The 15,101-nt window shown below is 40.0% G+C and overlaps 3 protein-coding genes across 5 annotated transcripts in view; 2 read left to right on the plus strand and 1 right to left on the minus strand.

The window, feature by feature from the left end:
- The window catches only part of LOC122821348 (vesicle-fusing ATPase), a 32,750-nt gene extending 26,978 nt beyond the window's left edge, over positions 1 to 5,772 (plus strand). The window contains exons 13-20 of the mRNA XM_044099173.1: positions 168 to 263; positions 368 to 524; positions 606 to 739; positions 823 to 969; positions 2,315 to 2,449; positions 2,709 to 2,822; positions 3,108 to 3,163; positions 4,928 to 5,772. Of these exons, the coding sequence (XP_043955108.1) occupies positions 168 to 263; positions 368 to 524; positions 606 to 739; positions 823 to 969; positions 2,315 to 2,449; positions 2,709 to 2,822; positions 3,108 to 3,163; positions 4,928 to 4,943 (855 nt within the window). The 3' untranslated portion in view covers positions 4,944 to 5,772. The remainder of the gene's footprint in view (positions 1 to 167; positions 264 to 367; positions 525 to 605; positions 740 to 822; positions 970 to 2,314; positions 2,450 to 2,708; positions 2,823 to 3,107; positions 3,164 to 4,927) is intronic.
- Positions 5,773 to 6,815: 1,043 nt separating this feature from the next.
- On the minus strand, positions 6,816 to 10,747 carry LOC122821349 (tripartite motif-containing protein 16-like). Of its 2 annotated transcripts, none has more exons than XM_044099175.1 (2): positions 9,504 to 9,604; positions 6,816 to 9,006 (listed from the first exon to the last, which is right to left on the minus strand). In XM_044099175.1, exon 2 carries the CDS (start codon positions 8,965 to 8,967, stop codon positions 7,294 to 7,296), a length of 1,674 nt encoding a protein of 557 aa, XP_043955110.1. In that variant the 5' UTR covers positions 8,968 to 9,006; positions 9,504 to 9,604; the 3' UTR covers positions 6,816 to 7,293. The 2 variants fall into 2 exon arrangements, with proteins under 2 accessions (XP_043955110.1, XP_043955111.1); XM_044099176.1 differs by lacking the exon at positions 9,504 to 9,604 and adding an exon at positions 10,733 to 10,747 and having other exon boundaries at positions 6,820 to 8,958.
- Positions 9,704 to 15,101, plus strand: part of LOC122821350 (thyroid hormone receptor alpha) — a 65,543-nt gene continuing 60,145 nt past the window's right edge. The window contains exon 1 of one of the 2 annotated variants that reach the window (XM_044099180.1): positions 9,704 to 10,079. The gene's annotated coding sequence lies outside the window, so the exon portion shown is untranslated. The remainder of the gene's footprint in view (positions 10,080 to 15,101) is intronic. The other variant, XM_044099177.1, reaches the window with a different exon arrangement.

Below are 15,101 nucleotides of genomic sequence, written 5' to 3' on the forward strand. Positions count from 1 at the left end.
GTCAGTAGGAAATTGAAGAGATCCTCATAGAAATGAAGGATATCCTGACATGAGATTTCAACTCACCCTTAGCAGCAGGCGTAGATGATTGGTAAATCTGAAATGACGAAGTAGTTTAAAAAGATACCTCTCCATCAATGTGTCATTGGTTTATTGCTCTTTTCCAGGCTACAACTACAGTTGAGGTGGACATGGAGCGGGCGGAGAAGCTCCAGGTCACCAGGGCTGACTTCATGGGATCCCTCAACAATGACATCAAGCCCGTATGTGACACTCTAGGTCCCTGTTGCGTAAAATCGCTGTGGACCAACGATGTGAAGAGTGGGCAACATGGAGTTTCTCACCACCCCGAATGTTTTGTCTACAGGCTTTTGGCACAAACCAGGAGGATTACTCCAGCTACATCATGAACGGGATCATCAAATGGGGCGACCCCGTTACCCACGTCCTGGATGACGGAGAGCTGCTTGTCCAGCAGACCAAGAACAGCGACCGCACTCCTCTGGTGGCCGTACTCCTGGAGGGTAGACAAACTGTTCAACCAAAGCCTTCCAAAGCAACAATACTCAGATAGTAAAGTGAACCACTTGTGTTTATGCTCACAGGTCCATCCCACAGTGGGAAGACGGCCCTGGCAGCGAAGATCGCAGAGGACTCCCAGTTCCCCTTCATTAAGCTCTGCTCTCCAGACAAGATGATTGGAAACTCTGAGATCTCCAAATGCCAGGCTATCAAAAAGGCAGGTCCTGCAGACAGTGTGTGGCTTCATACTGAAACAATCATGTGTTTATATTCACCTTCCACCTTCTCTGCCTGTCCCAGGTCTTCGATGACGCATACAAGTCCCAGCTCAGCTGTGTGGTGGTGGACGACATCGAGCGCCTGCTGGACTACGTGCCTATTGGTCCTCGTTTCTCTAACCTTGTGCTGCAGGCTCTGCTGGTGCTGCTTAAAAAACCTCCACCCAAGGTGAGAGATCTTCTGAAGCCTGCAGACATTCATGTTGAACATTGAAAAGTACACTCAAAATAATCCTCAGTTATCAGCAGAAAAACTTGACTTCACCGTATTAAATCATGCAAATGAGATTTTTATTTAAACAATAAAATCAAACTATTGTTTTACTTCCAGTTCACAATTAAGTAAAACATAAGACATAATTTTATTTGTTATTCTGTTTCTAGAACATAATGAAATTGTACCAGTAGATCAATAAATAATGTCTTAATCAATCGTCAGGGTGCAACGACGGTTTATGGTTGAAATGAAGTTTGACAAAATTTCAGAGCTGAAACAATTAATCCGATTAATATCATGATGAATCGATTATTGAAATAATCGTCAACTAATTTAGTTATCGATTAATCATTAAGTAGGGGTCAACTGCTTAAAGAACAACGTACTCAGTAATTAAAACAAAACTGTACAAAAAGTATATATGGTTTGTATTAAAGATAAAAAAAAAAAAAAAACTTTGTCTATTCAGAACTATTCAAGTGACGTTTCTGGCTTCACCTGTTTTCTTTTGCTATCCATTAATTAATCGGTTAATCCAAAAAATACCAACAACATTGATGTTATTAACTGTTGCTCTTATATCAAACAGAGATGGATGAGATTTTCACATGTTGGTGTCAGAAGTATTTTTTTGCTACACGTGATCAAATGTACACTAAAGAAATGCTGCAATTGCATTTTAGGCAATAAAAATGCCTAGAATTAATCAATTTTCTTCAAAAAGGATATTAATTCTTTACTTGTATTTTTAAATGTATTTCTAATATTGTATAAAAAAAGCATAAGCGCATAAATAAATAAAAAGATCTATAGAATGGACCATTTTTAAAAATCTGATTAATCTATTAGTCATCAGAATAATCTAAAGCATAATCACTAAGATGTAGTTGTACATTGCAGCACTAAAAGCGTAGGGCTCTTAGGACCCTACAAAGGGTGCCTTTTAGACAGGGTGTCAGGATTAATTTTCAGAAATTATAATTTTTTAATTATTATCATATATTTTCAAAATAATGTTTGGTTTATGACTGCGTATTCATTTTCTAAGTGTAAAAAAAAAGGCGTTGCCCAGTACAGGGATCGGTTTAGCATGAATCTGACATCGAGAAAAATGTACCTTTGTTGTGGTTTTCTTACCTTTTCTTTTACTTCTATTTTTTTAACTTAACATTACCATCAAGAGCAATTTTGCATGAAAATATGAGCAGGCGTCATTCAGCCAGGAACATGAATCCAGGGTTTTATCCTGCGGCGCAATCAGAGACGGATGAAACGGCATCATGTGTTGGTTGTGCAGGGCCGGAAGCTGCTCATCATCGGCACCACCAGCAGGAAGGACGTCCTGCAGGAGATGGAGATGCTGGACGCCTTCAGCACCACCATCCACGTCCCCAACATCTCCACTGGGGAGCAGCTGGTGGACGCCTTAGAGGTACAGCACAGAAAGAAAGATCCTAAAGGGTCTAAACTTTCTCAACGGTGAATAAAAATAGGGTTTTTTTAGCTTCTTCGCTCAAAGGGACAAACCAGTTTTGACATCTTCCTTATTTTTTTAGCCCGGATCTCATTCTTCTACTGGAAGAATGTTTTTTCATGTCTTCAGTGTTGTTATGACATGTCTTTCGCCCTGTGGGTGGAGGGTTGGAGCGTGACACTGAACATCTCCATAAATCTCCTTCCGGCTCTCGCAGCTCCTCGGAAGCTTCACCGATAAAGAGCGAGCCAGCATCGGCCAGCAGCTCCGGGGGAAGCGGGTCTGGATCGGGATCAAGAAGCTGCTGGTGCTCATAGAGATGTCGCTGCAGGTACGAAACCTCAGGTCCTGGGCAGAAAATCGAATAAGATCTAACAGCGTTTGAAGTCAGGAAGAGCAATGTTTCTACAAGTTCTTTAAAAAAATTAAATTTTTTTTCAATGTCAAAAACAGATTTTTAATACCAAATATTAAATAAAATTTAGATATATCTTACATGTTCAACCAAATGCTTCCTTTCAACATTAAATAATTGACTTTTGAATAATGTTCTGGTAATAATGTGGGGAATCATAGTCATACCTTGTAATCCTTTTGCCTACCTCTTAATCTGCAGATGGATCCAGATTACAGAGTGATCAAATTCATGACTCTGCTTAGAGACGAGGGAGCGTAAGTATAATCACTATTTTAAGACGGCCTCCATCATCCTGTGTCGTCGTCATCCTCCTTCCTTTAAAGTAGGGGTGTCTAAGGTGCGGCTCGGGGGCCGTTTGTGGCCCTCTAATGGATTTGGGGCGACCTCAATTCTAAAATTGTGTAAATCTGACCTGAAATCACAGATGGTTGATCCAGATGGACACTTTTCCATCTGTGAAGGCATCACTTTTTACTGACTGCTATTTTGTAAATACTAGGTGTAAAAAGTAGATTTCTGTTTCTTACCAAAGTTTTTGTGTTAATTTGAATTTGGGAGTAACAGAAATCACAGTTACTGACCTGCTTTTGTTCAAAATCAAACCTTACATCCCAAAGAAGAAAACATAGAAACAGTGGGCTTGTCTTTTACTAGACCCTTTTTTAAAAGTTTTTTTCTTTAACGGTTTACTGACCCGTTTTCTAAAAATATCCAACTAGGCTGTTAATATCAATAAAATTGTTCATTTTTTTTTGGTTTATTATTGAGTAGATCAAATGAAAAAAGGCTCGAAAAGTTTTTAAAATTCTGTAAAATATTACATTTTTGTGGCCTCGTGTGCTTTCAAACTTTTGTCAAAACGTTCGGACACTCCGGCTTTGACGTGTCTCTTCTAATTTCCTCAGTTTGCGCTCAGTTAAACCCTAAATGAGTATTTATTGCTTCCTAACAAACCCAGCAGTCAGTGATTTGGACTGAACACTAACTAACCTCAGTGACTTTATTTTGCAATCACCAGGTTGAATGAAGGCGATCAAATCCGAATTTAAGCTGTCGGTCGCTCTTTCCTGGTAAGACCAACAGCTAGATCTAGAGCTAGTAGATTGTGTAGTTGGCTAGTTAGAGTAGTGTTTAGACGTTATACCTTTTACTAAAGGACTGAATTGTACTTTGATCACAAAGTAACTGTAGTGAGAAAAACAGCTGATGTGGGAATTATTAGCCCATTGCTAGCATAATTTAAGTTGGACATTCGTTTCTAGCTGCAGTTTACTAACATCACACTTTATAAAGTGCTGCTGATTTTGCGTCGTAGAAAACAAAGTTGCCTTAAAATCACTTCATTTTGGTCAGACTCTGCCATGTATGCAGTTTATGACATAACACTTGTCTTTAAAAACTGAGTGTAATGATGTAGCTTATTGCTCAACTAAATTTAACTTTAAAGGCAACTTGAGTTTGTTAAATTTTTTTTCAATTGTAACAATCTATCTTGGTAATGAATCTGTATTTTAAAAAAAACTAATTGACAACCAAAATAAAATTCCATTGTTTTTTGTGATAAGTATTTATATGTTAATTTATACTTAACATAAATATTATATTAAGACAGCCACAATGCTATGGATATTTTTTACCAAATAAACATTTTCTGTTGTTTGCACTGCTTCCTATGTAATAGCTTTCAGAACAGAGGTGTGCTGGAGGGTGATTGACAGCGCTAGGACCCTCCTGCTGACTCTGATTGGTTGTTTCTGACAGAGCAGTGCATTTGTGCTGTATGTGATGGGAAAACACATAATGCTGCCCCTTTAAGAACGATGTTGTAATACACACTGGATTTTGATGATTAAGTTCTTCTTCTTTTGAGCCAATTGTCTTTCCCGTTTCTTCCCAACATCTCATTTATGCATGTATTTTCACCTAAACATGCTGACAGGTGTCGGTGGGCTTCTCTGAACTTGCAGAATAAACGAAACAAACCTCGCCTTCTTTTTCTAATGTCTTCCTTTCTGTAGTGATCGCAGCTTGTAAGAGCAGAGGGAGCAAGTGGAGCTGAGGAGACTTTCCCTGTCTGCAAAACCATAAACACGAACCAACGTGGCAGGATAAAACTGACCCCTGGTCTAACTCCTCTCCCCCTCCGCATGTCCAACCGAAAAGACGTCTCCTTGTCTCCTCCCCTCACGCTCACCGACGTCACTAACGGCACTTATATCAACATGTTGCAGCCAACTATTGGAAGTTGTAATGTGAAAATCTGTACTCTGTAAAGGAACTTACAATAGATGATTGTGGAGAAAATAATAAAGTGTTGTTTTGTGCATTGTGCGTAAAAAAAGCTACAAAAAAAAAGGAGCAGGCGGTGTTTTAAGCTCTACTCTGTTGTATTTGTTGCCTCCTTCTCGTCCCGCTGACTGTAGTTATTGTCATGCGTCCTCACGAGCCGTTTAAAACGCAACTCTGACTCCAGTACTGAGGTCGTTTGGCTGCCGAGGTGTGAATACATGAGAGCTTTTAGTGATATAGCTGTGGCTGTACAAAGATGCTGTTTCATGTGTAAATGTAATCCCTTTAAAGACAGAGTATGATATTGTTCTGTAAATAGTATATATATAGAGAGAGGAAAAAACAGTATATGAACAGATGATGGATATTTCCTAGTATATCAGTATGATCTTCCTTGCTGTGGAGATGTTGATTTGGTTTTAGTGTAGAAATAAAATCACGTAACGGATCGTCGGCCGCTCCGTCTGTACGCAGTGCTGTTCAGTTCATTGTGGGGAACCCCATGCTGCATGTGTATGGTGTGTGTATGAATGGTTGACTAAGGTTTATTCAAATGCAATCGTGTGTGTGTGTGTGTGTGTGAAATAATTGTGTGCCCCCCGAAAAAAGACAGCTGGTTATCATTTTGTATTTTTTGTTGCTTAAGCCGTGTGTTCAGTGCTCAACAGAGAAAAGAAAAAAAAATCCAAACTTACTGTTCTGTTCAGACCATTGGCGGTGAGTGTGTATGTGTGTAAATAAATGTTAATGTGCAGATGTATTATTGCAATAAAAAGCACATATGCACAGCAAAACGGACCAATGGTGTGTTGTGTGTCTGGCTTTTTTTTTGTTGATGAACAACAAAAAACAATGATAGACTGACAAATGTTCTTCTCCAAGCGCTCACAACAAGCTGCAAGCTGCACTGAAAAGCTGCCGAGGAGTTTCTTAAAGTTCAACATGTATGAGAAGTGCCCAAAAATGAACACTTTGACCCAAAATGGCCGACTTCCTGTTGGGTTTAAGGCATACCTCCAAGAGACTTTTTTTCTTGTTTCACGGATTGGTACCGATGTACCAAATTTCTGCTATGCAGAATTTATCTGTGGGCCTACCTCACGTTAGGGGGCGCTGTAGAGCCGTTGGCCACGCCCATTTTTAAATCCACTGAAATATTCAAATTTCACACAGGGGACAATTTTGGGTAAAAATTTATCAGTTGTTGTAGCTCAAATGGGGCTAATAGCACAAAACTACCAGCTGCTTTTAATTTACAGACTAACATAACCAGAGGAAATACAAAATGCATTTTTAAACTGATTGTTTCATTAATTAGGGGACAAAAAGGTTTGGAAAAATAATCTCCCCTCTCATTAAAGGGGCAGTATTGGGCAACATTTACTTTTTTAGCTTTATGTCATGTTATGTTATTTCCTCATTTAAAAAAAAAGAAAACATACCTAGAGTGTTGCTTTGATTCTTTCGTGAATGTTTGATAAATCTTTTAATTTAATTAAATCTTTTAATTTAATTTAAAGTTTTGCTCCTATTGTCCCTTTAAGCATCATGTGTGTATCTGATCCTCTCTTCCATCACAAGACCCTCTGAAGGAAATGTTTTCAGCAATTTAGATGACAAAACTCACAATTTATTGTAATAATGAAGGGGGAAAAAAATCAAATGTCTCTGGAGTAAAGCTAAAGAAACAGAACAGAAGCCAGTTGTTGTTCTAATCTAGATCTAAACATTTCAAAGCAGCATAACTTCTCTGTTGATGTTAGTTTCAGTTTCTTCATGGGATCACAATAAAGACAACAGATATCATTTCACTTTGATATCAAGAAGAATGATTGTTCTGCAGATCAGTGGAAGAAAATCAGAAAATCCAAATACATCAATACACATGTTAAAGCAAAAATTACTGAACCGCAGAGAAGACAAGATTTTCTGGTGGAGAAATATTTCATATAAGAATGAAAGAAAACATCAGCAGAGATCATTAATGGTTCCTGGAGCACAGAGACTAAGAACTACATTTAAACCAGAGAAATGAAGAAGAACAGAACAGCAGAACCATGAAGCCTGATCAGTAATCAGAGAGAAGAGAGGAAATCTAGTTGGGTTTAATGAACTCTGCAGAGGATCCAGACCCAAAATAATTCCCAACCCAAACTCCAGCCAGTAGTGGCTGAGTGAATGTGTTCTGGACTCTGTGGAGGAGAGTCATGGTTTCAGAGACGCTGTAGAAGGACAGAAGACCTGCTGTGTGATCCAGGTACACTCCTAGTCTGGAGGAAACTGGACCTGAGATGGAGGTCCAGATGTTGTTGTGACCAAATTCAGAACCATTACAATGGAAAGCCCAAGATTTGTCATTATATCCAAATACACAATCATTGCCAATTCCTGCTCTGCTAATATTCTTGTATGCGACTGATACATAAACATCCCCGCTCCACTCCACCTCCCAGTAACAACGTCCAGTCAGACTCTCTCTACTCAGAACTTGAAATTTATCAGTGAATCTGTTTGGATGATTAGAATAAGACTGACTGTTTTTCATCCATCTCACCTTCCTGTTCCCCTCTGATAGTTTCAGCATTTTGTTTGTTGTGTTTGGATCCAGTGTAATTTCACATGAATATTTCAAGAACTCAGCTCTGGTCTTTGGTTCTGGTTGTGGTTCTGACAGTAGAACATCCACCTCAGTGACCATCAGTGAGATGTTTGTCCATTTGTCTCTCAGGACGTCCTGTAGTTTGTCTCTGAGCTCTGACACAGCTGCTGTCACGTCCTCAAAGTGTCTCAGAGGACGGATGTTGATGCTGGATGAGTGTGTCGACTCACTGAGTGCTGGCAGTGAGGGGTAGTTGAGGAGAAACTGGTTGTGATCCTCTGTGTGTGAGAGCTGCTCCAGCTCAGCGTCTTTCCTCTTCAGCTCAGTGATCTCCTGCTCCAGCTTCTCCTGAACATCTTTGACTCGACTCACTTCAGTTTCCTGCTGGGATCTGATCTGCTGCTTCACCTCAGAGCTTCTTTTCTGGAGGAGACGGATCAGCTGGGTGAAGATCTTCTCACTGTCCTCCACTGTTTTATCAGCAGAGTGATTGATGGCCTCCACCTCCTGTTGAAGCAGCTTCACATCTTCCTCTCTGTCCTGGATTCTCTGCTGGATGTTTCCTCGTCTCTCCTCCAGCTCTCTCTGCCTCTCAGTCCTTTCTGTTGCAGCTGACACTGAGTCATGACCTTTATGTTCCTCCACTGAGCAAAGATAACAGATACACTTCTGATCAGTGCGGCAGAACATCTTCATTACCTCATCGTGCTTAGAGCAGATGTTCTCCTGGAGGTTCTTGTTCGGCTCCACCAGCTTGTGTTTCTTCATTGCAGGGACATCAAGGTGAGGTTGGAGGTGATTCTTACAATAAGAAACCAGACAGACCAGACAGGACTTGATGGCTTTCAGTTTTCTTCCAGTGCAGAAATCACAGGCCACATCTTCAGGTCCAGCATAGCAGTGGTCAGCAGCAGCAGCTTGGAGTCCAGTCTTCTTCATCTGCTCCACTAAAGCTGCTAGCATGGTGTTCTTCTTTAGCACAGGCCTCGGTGTGAATGTCTCCCTGCACTGAGGGCAGCTGTGGATTCCCTTCTGATCCTCTTCATCCCACTGGGTTTTAATACACTTCATACAGTAGCTGTGTCCACAGGGAATCGTCACCGGATCCTTCAGTAGATCCAGACAGATGGAACAGGAGAAAGTTTCTGGGTCCAGCTGGTTCTGCTCCATTTCTGCTCTCGGTCACAGTGACTGTGTGAGTTTCAGTTCCTGAAAACAGAAACTGGGTTGAACTTTGAGCTGTGAGTCACATGTCAGAGCAGAGAGGCAGCAGCCAATCAGCTTTCATCTTCAGCAGATGTTGGATCCACTCAGATTGAAGACGTGTTTGAGCAGAAAGAAGAGAGAGAAATATGAGGCTTAGAGAGAAAGACTGAATGAGTGGAAGAAGAAGAGAGTCTGGTTGTTCTGTTTTATTGTGTAGTGGAGAAACAGCAGTAAGTAATGAAGAAAAACGACAATGTAAACATAGTAAACATAATATTAGTGAAAAGTCGAGAAAATGTAGAATAGCAACCTTATTAAAAAATGAGGAAATAATAAAACAAGAACAAGCTAACGTCATTAGTATTTATTTTCCAATAGTAGAGAGTAGGCCTTCCTTGAGGAAAGTCAAATATGTTATATAGTGATAAGAGAACTTAGTGAATATTCAAAGTTAAGCTTCTTTGATTTGTATAATAAAGTATGGAAATGTGAAGCATTACCTTAAAGCTGGATAGAGACTGCGGTAGTACCAATTATAAAACCCAGAAAAGATTGAAATCTGAGTAGTTATCTGTAAGAGCTTGTTAGGTTGGACTGTTTATTATGTAACCTCCATGGCGGCAGTGTTCCTGTCTTGCCAGTAGAGGGTGCTGCAGAGCCTAGCGGCGTATCATCCCGGCTTCCAGCTGACCCGCATTCACCAGCGCTATACAGACACGGGACAGCACCCGAGCGCGGCGAACTAGTCAACACCGTGGAGTTTCCTCCCCCACGTACACCGTGACCGTGAAATTCTGGCAGTCCCGGGATGGCAGGTCGCTGCTGTCGCCTCTTTTCGCTCTTGACAGCGCGTTGAAAGAGGAAGCAGTCTCCCCCAGGAGCTTCAGGCGAACCGGCTGAAGCTGACCGGAATTACACTGTAGCGTTCATTTGTTTCTCTTTTCTTCAATTTGCCGCTCTCGGTGAAATGTTTTACTCTGCTTGAGGTGCTTTTCTATCTGGAGTGGACTACACCGCTACAAAGTGAAACAGAAAAAGAGAAAGAGGCGCCTCGCAGTCAGTCACGGCGGTGCAAGGTGAGTGGTGTCCTCACGTCAACCCCCCGGCCTGCTCACTGTACTCTGCCCGCAGATTAACGCGGACTATGTCGGCTTTCTGTAAAACGTCAACGTTCACTTTAACCTCTGTCGAGACTTTTGTGGCTGTCATTATGCTGCGTTACCTGACAGCCGTAGCCACAAACTTGCTAACCTACATTCTCCGTTAATGGGTCAGGGCAGTGACGTTGCCAGCATATAGACCGGGAGGAATGCGGATGTTTCTGGGTGTCCTGTTCGCACTCGTGGGCTTTCTTCTATGTAGCAAGAGCTCGCTTAGTTTAGCTCCAACACATCCAACTGGTTGCTCTTGAAAAGCTACTGGAGACTCGATAGGGAACGTTTCTGTTTCAAAGCAGTAGCGATACCAACGGGGGATGGCAGGGGGCGGGATATCCACCTCTATTAGTTTGCTGACCACCTCACTGCTGCCTGGGTGGTTAATATTCCTTAAAAAATATTTAACCATGGTACATTTTGTAATCTTTTATGCTTGAAAGATTGAGATTAGAATTTTTAAAAAAAGGTTTTATTGTCTCTAGTGGCCTTTATTTGACAGGAAAGAGAGTAATGAGAGAAGGGGGAAGACATGGGACTCAAACCTGCGACAGCACATTTAACAACAAAGAAACTTGCCTGTGGGACATAACTCCAATTTATTACATTTCCTAATTATGAACTCCACCCACCCCCCAATCTGTAACAATGCAGTTTGAGAAGCTCGACTATTTAGTTACAACCTTAACAGATGCGCCATTAGCTGGAGTTTGCTAAGCAAACAATCAAGGAGTGCCATTCATGATCACTAATCATTGATTAGCTTTACCCTCAAGAGCAGAGATGAGGAGCATTGTAAATTATTAACTTCTTTGTTACTGTCAAGACAGATTCTATCAGGCATATTAATGCATATTTGGTGTTTGAACTATTGAAATAGGCATATCTATTTGTTTTGAGAGCTCAAGTAATTGTGTCTTTCAGCTATCTGCAGGTGGTTGTGGTCCCTGACCACAGTGAAGAGACAAACAGCATGCTATGCTAGTTGTAATAATTTGTTCCTATTAGTGTTTGCTATTTTCTCCACATTTTGTTCAATGAGAGCATCTCGAAACATAGACATTAGCTAATTAGAAGATATGATTAAATGTCATTATTGTGTTCAGCTCAATGTTATGCATCTCTCTTGTTTTTCAAGTGCGTGGCATCCTAAAGAAGCTTATTTCAATAAGAGCTTATCAGGACCATTGTAAATAGAGGGAAAAGAAGAAGAGTAAATTAAAATAAATTGGAGATTTTGAGATTAATCTCAAAAATATTTTGGAAAAAAACTTTTCAAAAGTCAGAAATTTTTGACTTTTTAAGAGTTTCAAAAGTGGAACATTTTTAACAATTGAAAATTCCAAGTTTTTTTTTCTCTAGAAAATATCTGAGATTAATCTTCAAATGTCTGAGCATGTTTTTTGACTTTTCAAGCTTAGAAATATCCATGTTTCTTTTTCTTTCTAGAAAATGTCTGAGATTAATTTTAATCAGAGATTTTTGACAGAAATCTACTTCTCCTTTTATTTCTATCTGTCACTCCCCTAAAATGTAGTCGTATATTTCAGATTAGATTGTTTTTCAACAACAATATTTGTGCTTGTGGCACTGTGAATGCTGTGCCATGCAGTCACTACCCTGAAAGACTATTTATTAGCTAAAAAAATATTTGTAATCACAATCCTTATCAATATCACAAAAGCACCACAAAATATCCCAATAAAATTCCATGTCTACCACACAAACTCACTTTGTTAAATCATCAATTAAATGTTATTGATCACATTTTTATTTTTATTTTTTGTAAAGTTTGTTTTAGATTCTAGGCTGTATACAAAATTAATAAAAATTGAGTGGTGGTAGTGTGATGATCTGGGCCTGCTTTTCTCTTCAGGACCTGGATGATGAAGAATAGAGCTATGAAATGTGAAGTTTTGTCTCTCCTGATACATTTAAGTGTGACAAAGAAGCATTAACTGTAAAAAAAATATGCCTTTGCTTAGAAACAGCAGACATTGTACCTGCAGGTTTTGCTGATGTAGTGTCACATTTGCTTATATTCAGGCTGTGGAGCTGTAGAGTAATGTAGCTCTTATTGGGTTGTGAAGTTTTAATAGTGAGTGTTGAGCTGGAACCCATAAAAGATTCTGTTTCAATCTGCACACACACGATGTACACACGCTGTCGACACAATACCTGGATCTAGTGGTTTGTTGGAGCCGCCTCTAGCAGGCCGTTAGCAGGGCACTAGCAGGATGTTAGCGTGCATCTCGCCTGGTCTGCTGTCACAGCACATTTCATCCGTCAGCACGTCTCCCAGCAGGCTCAGGAAGACAGCGATGGCGCTGGAACAAGGACCACTCCAGCTGACTAGAGCAGGTCATTTTCACGATAAGCAAAGTCAGCTGCCAGGTTGCACACAAAGATCTTGCCGATGGTCTCTGAGACTCTACGGAAAGCTGGAAGTGCCATTGCTAATATCTCTTGAAGCGAGTGCTTTTACACACCGCTTGGGAGAGTTTTTACATTTTCCATCATTCTCATTTGGAGCACATATAGTGTCTTGTGGAAGTATTCATAGCTCTTAAACCTGCTCATATTTCGTCATGTTGTGACTGAGGGTACACTGATTGCAATTCCGAGTTTTCTTTTGGTCTGAAAAGTTCCTAAGTTTGCAACATTTTGGTAGCTATTGTTACAAGTTCAGTCTGGTCAGTGGGTCAGTCATCTCTCAGAGCAAAAGGAGACCGTGGCTGATTTTCAGTCCTCTGCAGAAGTAGATAAGATCAGTTTCACATGCAAGTATCAACCACTCACCAGTTTTTCATAGTTAAGAAAACTGGTGCTGGTCCATCAGTGAAACTCTGCATTCTTAATGTGATGTAGAAAGAAGATAGCTTCTTAATGCATAGCATTGAGATGCTATTTGAGTCTTGAATGGCTTCACTGACAGGCTATTTCCTTTCTTAAATGGTAAATGGACTGAACTTATATGGCGCTTTTCCAATCAGAAGATGACTACCCTCAGTCACCTCCATTCACAACTTGAACACATCAATAGTTTTTTCCAGCATCCAATCAAATCAGCTTTTGAAGCAAAAATATGTCCTTCATCTCTAGTGGAGTTCACAATGTCTGGATGCTGTTTTCTGGGAGCAGACCCTCGTTCACCAGGGTCTGCTATAAAACATTAGAAGAGGAAACAAACTGCTGTGGAGTGAGTAAGACCATCAACTGATTCTCCTTTTAATTTCAGTCACACAGAGAAAAATAATTCATTTTGAACACTATTTCAGACTTCATTAATCAAACTCTCTGTGTGACTTTAAGTGGTCTGCTGATGTCCACTTCAGCACCGGACAGCTCCTGAACGCGGCACACCCCAGGGAGCTGACTCGCATATCCAACACATTGATAGGAAGAATATTAGCACATCATTCATATGTCTGCAGTTGGATGGACTCTGATAGTGATGTACGAATTTGGTGTCTGAGATGTTAAAACTCACAGAAGGAAGTGAGGACAATCTTTAATGGTGGAAACAAACAACAAAAGCATCTGTAATAAAACATTGGCAATGTGTTTTTTTTTTTTTTTTTCATTATTTGAGCAAAAGTTCCAAACAGTGCTGATAAATGTTTCCACCACACAGAACTAACCAGAAACATATTTAAAAGTGAGCCTTGAATGAATCGATGATGGATGTACGCACGTGGAAGCAGCATCCATGTGACGTTGTCTCACGTAGACCAACCTGCGACCTGCCAGCAGCCAGACATGACCTCCTCTCATGTCCTCCCCCTCCCTCTTTTGCCCCGAGGCTTAAAGCTGCCCTCTGCCTCTGCCCCTGCATGTTTCTATATGTGTGTGTGAGGTTACATAAGCAGAGCGTTGAGGCCCCCGGGTGCCACTGACTGCTTCCCTCATCCACATGCAGACAGACTCACTGATCTGATAAATTGTCCTCATTTCGTCTGTAGCGTTAGCAAACGCCACAGAAGGCCGACAGACGTTTTTGTTTTGCTTTTTTTTGGTTTTTTTCAAATCAGCATCATTATTAGCTGTAGCATCCCGGCTAGCGGCTAGTTAAATTAGCGGTTGCTGTGTAATGTGGCCTGATTATGGTTCCAGATACTATCGAGCGCCGTTGTAACAACTACTGCTACAGCAGCAGTAGTTGGTAGCTGTGCTGTTTACTCTCTTTGTCTCCTTCAGTGTTCACAAACTGCTTTATTTATCAGTGCTTCCTTCTGTGTGCCAGACAAGCTGAGCGTGATTACACAAGTCTGAGAGCTAAAATAAGCACGCCGCCGCCAAGGCGAAAAGTTGTGATGATGAAAATAGATGCAACAATAAGGTTGACCTGGTTGGGTTAGTGCAGTCTGTATTAGAAACACCAGAGAGACTTATATAGTATTACTATTGACTTTTGACGTAGACGAATGAAGTAACTTTATGAGTAGGCTTGTTGCAATAAACTATAAATCAATTGTTGATTTGATAATTAAAATTTACATGATTTATTATATTTTTTTCTCTCTTTCTTTCTACCAAAACTGCTCTCCAGTCTGTCGTTTTGTTTACAGAGACTTTAGTTAATTTTATGTGTTGCTTTGTTTATTTATTTTAGGTATTTAAAATGTTTGGTGTTAACTGTTCATTAGAATGTAAAGTTTATTGATCTTTAAGAATGTGTCGTTGCATTATTATGCCATTACTATCATGATATTTGAAAAACGATCTCAAAACAACATTATTGTGTATCGCAATAACAATTTATCATCCGGCAAAATGTCTTATCATCACAGGCATATTTATATAAGAACGCCAACATGAAAAATAACCATAAATTAATTATCCAAGTTTTTTTCAAATAAATAACTTTTTTATTAGAATTCTTTAAACATAGTATACCAATATGAAAATAGATCGCTATAAGTTTTTTTTTTTTTTTAAACAACT

The sequence above is a fragment of the Gambusia affinis genome, linkage group LG19, assembly GCF_019740435.1.
Source record: "Gambusia affinis linkage group LG19, SWU_Gaff_1.0, whole genome shotgun sequence".
Classification (NCBI taxonomy): Eukaryota; Metazoa; Chordata; class Actinopteri; order Cyprinodontiformes; family Poeciliidae; genus Gambusia; species Gambusia affinis.